The 5686-nt window shown below is 33.0% G+C and overlaps 1 protein-coding gene across 1 annotated transcript; it reads right to left on the reverse strand.

Annotated features, from left to right (window-relative positions):
• Positions 1 to 211: 211 nt before the first annotated feature.
• Positions 212 to 5061, reverse strand: LOC126697597 (protein NRT1/ PTR FAMILY 5.6-like). Its single transcript, XM_050394666.1, has 4 exons — positions 4775 to 5061; positions 3358 to 3575; positions 1960 to 2504; positions 212 to 1222 (listed from the first exon to the last, which is right to left on the reverse strand). The coding sequence occupies exons 1-4, from the start codon at positions 4920 to 4922 to the stop codon at positions 370 to 372; spliced, it is 1764 nt and encodes a 587-aa protein (XP_050250623.1). The 5' UTR covers positions 4923 to 5061; the 3' UTR covers positions 212 to 369.
• Positions 5062 to 5686: the final 625 nt, after the last annotated feature.

Consider the following 5686-nt stretch of genomic DNA (forward strand, 5'->3'; position numbering starts at 1 on the left):
AAATTAAGTTAAGCCAAACTCAAGCTTTTGGACCTTGTGACAAGCTCAAACTCAAATATTGTTTTGTAGGCTTGGTTCAAATTAAAGTCAAGTTTGAACATCAAGCTAAGTTTGAACATTTAATACTCGACAAATCTCAACTTATTTACTGCCCTAGTTAATGGATGCACACCTTAACCAATTTCTAATTATAATGAAAGAATAATATACATTAACGAGAAAAAGCTTCAATGAAATTGATAAACTTGTACAAGGAAAAAAACTGTCCAATTTTAACACAATGATTTTAACAAGCAAGCAACTTAAGATGCATTTTTCACAATTTTCCATCACATTTCAAGCCAACAACTCTACCCCATCACCCTCATACTAGTCACTACCATCAGTCACAATCACCCTTCGCTGCACATTTTTGTAAGTATACTTCATAGCCAAAACCACATAAATACACAAATTCAACCCACTCATTGCTGCCAATAACCAATAGAAATTATCCAGACGGCAGGAGTTCACATCCTTTGCAAACCAACTTCTCCCACCCTTTTCAGTGACATGATCCACAACAGTAATCAGAAAGCTACTTAAGAAGCTTCCAGCACCAAGCACACTTAGATAGAAAGCAATTCCTAAGCTTCTCATTGAGTCTGGAACTTGGTCATAGAAATACTCTTGCAACCCAACCAATGCAAACCCATCTCCAATGCCAAGAATTATGGTTTGTGGAGCTAGCCAGAAAACACTCAGAGACAAAGGCCCAGTTTTCCCTTTCCGAATTAATTCATTATCAACAGCTTTTAGCCTCTTCATTTCAACTAAGGCAGCAACAGACATTGCTAAAACTGATAATGCCAGGCCAATACCAATTCTCTGTAGGATATTAATGCCTCTTTCATTGCCTCTAACTTTCCTTAACGTTGGAACAAGAATTTTCTCATAGATGGTGACAGAGACTAACATTCCAGCAGCCCCAAGAGCAATGATGGAGGCTGGTGGGATCTTGAAGTTGTCAGTAACCTTTAGGTTCAATGTAGCGGCTTGTTTAACGAAGAATGTTGGGCCTTGTGCGACGCAGATTCCAAATGTTAACGATGTTAGCCATATGGGGATCATGTTCAAAATAAGCTTTGTCTCCTCTACCTTTGTCACAGTTGTTAGTCTCCAGGGATTCTGCTCAATTGATATTTTGTCTTTCTCTTCAATTATTGCTGCCTGGTCGAGAAACCTATCAAACAAAATTGTTTAGAATCCTTATAAAAAAAATAAAAAAAAAATTCGTTTAGAATCAATAGACATGCACGTGCAGGCACATATATATCTTAGTAGTACATGAACTTACAACATTTTTTATGATTTAATAAGATTTCAACTACTAATTGTATTGATTTCAAGCAGTGTAATGTGTCTTTTCTATCTGGAAGGCTTATTAAAGTCCTTTAATTATAGGTGCTACATGAATTAAGGACAAAACTTATGTACAAATACTTATGTGCTATATATAGGTTTCCTAATTAAATTCATTATTCACGTGATTTATTGGCCAATGCAACAAAACCATTCCATGTGTATAATTGGAATTTTAAAATTCTTGTGTTTCTCCATCATAGAATTCATGAAATTTTATTTATTTATTTTAAAATGAATGAATTCAATTTTGCCACATTATCAACATTTTATAAATATTGACTATCACCATTTTGGAATTTATTTAAATTATTGAAGATAGTAAAATCTAATATACTCATTTTAAAATAGATGGATAAAATTTTAGGAACTCCATAATGAAGTTACCCAAAGAGCTCTAGAATATCATAACATTGTACAATTACCATTTTCAGGCTACAGGCTATATAGTCGAATTTAATTTGGAACCAAGTTACATGACCTTTATACTTGAGTTTTTCCTTAAAATAATAATGTTTTAACATGGTGATATAAAATAGTGCCGCATGCTTATCATACCTGAGACTACTAGTATGACATAGAAGCCTTCCTTGAGACTTGTGTGTAATGGGAACTTCATACAATAGAGCAGGATCTGATGGGGCTGGTAAATTTCTCTTTCTTATAGCTGCAACCAAGACCTGCAACAAGGGTGTTAAAGTGCTCCCTTTTGATAATCTGTATCTGTACCAAGGCTTTCCCAAATAGAAGGTTACTATTGTTATGGCCATGGCGATAGCAAGAATAAGATTAGCAACACCCCAGCCCACATTGTCTTCAACATAAGCAATTACTGTTACACCAAGCACTAGCCCACAACAAAGCGCGAAGTTCCACCAGTTAAAGTAAGACATCTTCTTCTTCCTTTCTTCCGAGTGATCATCATCGAATTGATCCGCTCCAAAGCTTTCTAGAGATGGCTTGATTCCTCCAGTTCCAACAGAGATACAATACAAGGCAAGAAAAAATACCACCTCATGAATCTTCCTAGGCCGGAGACACATCATTTTATTGCATGGCTTTAGACTTGGGATGAAGTTAGACATTGTCAAGAGGCTCAAACCCTGGTTTTTGCAATTACAAATTTGTATATAATACACGTTTTCAATAGCTCCAGTGCCTTGATTATGACTAGTGAAAATAAATGACTTTTCTAGTTAAAAAGATAAGGTTAAAATACAAATTACACCCAGTTTGAACAAATTATCATTTTTGATTTTGAAGGGTTTTTTTTTTTATTTTTTTTATTTTTATTATTTGGGGCCATTTAGTCATTAAACTTTAACTAAATTCATTTTTCTATCAATTGTTGGGATTGAGATCATATGCAATATTTAGGATATTGAATAAAAAAAGTTAAAAAGTTAAAATTAAGAAAAAAGAATGGTAAAAATTTATGTTAGAAGGAGTGGGGCAATTGCACCCAATTCAAATCCCATTGTTGTTTATGAAATTGTGTAATTACTCTTCACATATTTGAAAAATAGACGAAAAATATATGTGTGATACTATGGGTCTGTTTGGATACAAATTATTTTTGCTAAAACTGAAAACTGAAAACACTGTAGCAAAATAATTTTTAAACGTGTGAATAGTGCTGTGGGACCCGTGAACAGTGCACTTTGTCTCCTGCACAATGAATCCATGTAATTTTACTGTCCATATGTGCTAAGAAAAAAAAAAAACCTAAAAACGTGAGCATGAACATGGATCCAAACACTCACTACATGTTTTTATTGGACTTAACAACAATTTCCTAGATAGTAATGGGTAAAAGGACCAACTTGACAACATGACATGAATGCTAAAGTCGAAGGACTAAAATAAATAAATAAAAAATTATTAGGATTAGAATAATAAGAATATTCACTTAAATGATGTAATTTAGATTTCGAGAAAAAAGGAAGGTGGTATTACCATTAGATATATGAGGGACGAAAACATGACCATATTGAATCTTCCAGTGTAGGCATCTGCCAGGAACCCTCCAAGTAGAGGCATCAATGTTGTTACTCCAGTCCAGTAGTTTACATTCTTGGCAGCTGTTTTGAGGTCTTGATGCATCAATTTAGTGAGGTATGAGATCAGATTTGTTGCTAACCCAAAGTAGGCCAATCTCTCACTAAACTCAATTGCTACACCAAATACAAGAGACAGCATATTTGACACCATTAATAATATGAACAAGTGCAGAACAGCAAAAAGTGCAAGAAGTACACAAATATTAACGAACATATAAAGCCTACACTTTGGGAGCACATATGGTCAAGAGTAACGACTAACGACCCAACATGCTTATAAAGTAACATCATATAGCTTTGACTTTGTGTCTAGCCACTCTAGCTAGCCCATGGTTGCTTTGGACTAGAAAAGAGAAAACAAAACGAATTATTATTTTTATTTTTTTTCTTAAACTTTATAGGAAATACTAACTAGTACCCTACTGGTTAATTCATTTAAAGAAAATTTTTATAGGAAATAAAAAAAAAAAAATTAATATTTTAATAGATTTTTCATTTTCCATAAAAGTGATATCAAAATTTTCTTAAAATGAATTATTAATGAGTGCTCTAAGGATAGTCGTTAGCATGACCCTACTTTTATACGAGTAATTTTTGCTTTGCAACTTGTTTCAGTGAATTTTCTGTTAACATTCTTTCAGTTTTACATGATGCCGTGAGCATCTGACCACGCATATGTTTCTTTTTTTTTTTGGTAGAAAAAAAAAAAAAAAAGAAAAAAAAAGAAAAAAAAAAAAAGGAAGGCTATGTTTCATGTCTTGCTAAGATGTTCACCATACCGCAAATAAGGAAGGCTAAATTCAATATAATTATTTATTTATTAATTTAAAAAGAAAGGAAGGGAAAACTTTTTATTTTTATTTTTTATATATCAGTAGTCACTATTATTCTGGGATTGATCTCATGTATTGACGCATGTGAGTGTGTGACCCATTTTTCATTGCACACTGCACACTAATGGCGTAGTAGCTAGCCTCAATAATTACCAGTACCTTGACTGACAGCAACTCCCAGCTCCCAACTCCCAACTCCCAGGATAGTTAGGTAAGCTATTTAACCCAGAAATTTATTATGACCACCAAACTTTAAAAAAATTAAAAAAAAAAAAACAAATAATCATAGTTCGGAAAATCCTAGCTATGAACTGATCATGATCATGATCATGATCATATATTTGCAAGTAAAGAACCAAGCTGAAATTGGAGAATCATGGAGACTCTGATTAGTAATGTTAGCTAAGTACATATGCATCACTTTTATATATATAAAGCTAGGTATATACGCATAAAAAACACACAATCATATATACTTACTGATGATAAAGAAGGCTGCCTTCCATACACCAGTTGAAGCACGAAGAGGAACTTTTCCTTTATGATCCACAGATAGATCGTGAACCCATTTCTCTTCGTTGTTTTCTCCTTGTGTACCTCTCCTTTTCTTCTCCATTTCTGTCTCCATCTTTGTTAATGAAAGATAATATGTGAGACACCGACACTAGCTAAGAGTCAAATTAATAGAGATACGGCAAACTAGCTATAGAGGAAGAATCTACAGGAAAAAGAGTGTCATTGGTGAGAAGTGTGTTTGCTTTGCGCTGCCTTTATAGTTGGAGGATTCTTCACTTTGGTTAAGGAGGCATTGATGGAGTGGCGTTTTAGGAATTTTATTCAAAGTCTTTTTCAACAGGCATAAATTACACAATTTAATAAAAAGAAAATTTTATATATTGACAACAACAACAATAAAAAAAATACATAAATATATAAAATTTATAATTGACTGCTATGAGTTTTCATATTATGAAATTGTTGCACGATAATCTCATTATTAATAAAATTATTAATTATTGTTATTTAGTTATTTCATTAATTTGTTTGTTATTTATAAACTATAATTTGTTATATTGTTGTTTCATTAATTATAAAATTATTAACTGTTGTTTAGCCTAACATATTTTAATTTGTTTTTCTTTTATAATGTATTGATTAATTAAATTATTAATTATTGTTTATTAGTTGCTTCATTATTTTTCTTTACTAACTATTAGCACACACCCTATATGCATTATCCACTGCCAACCCATTGCTTGCCTCTCATGCCTTTACTTCACCCGGCCCCATGCCCCCATCCACCCCTCCTCCCACTCAACAGACAAGCCCCTTGGCCCCAATCACAAGAGTCAATCAAATGATAAATTCATAATAGACAATACACAAAGACAA

The sequence above is a fragment of the Quercus robur genome, chromosome 8 (assembly GCF_932294415.1).
Source record: "Quercus robur chromosome 8, dhQueRobu3.1, whole genome shotgun sequence".
Lineage (NCBI taxonomy): Eukaryota > Viridiplantae > Streptophyta > Magnoliopsida > Fagales > Fagaceae > Quercus > Quercus robur.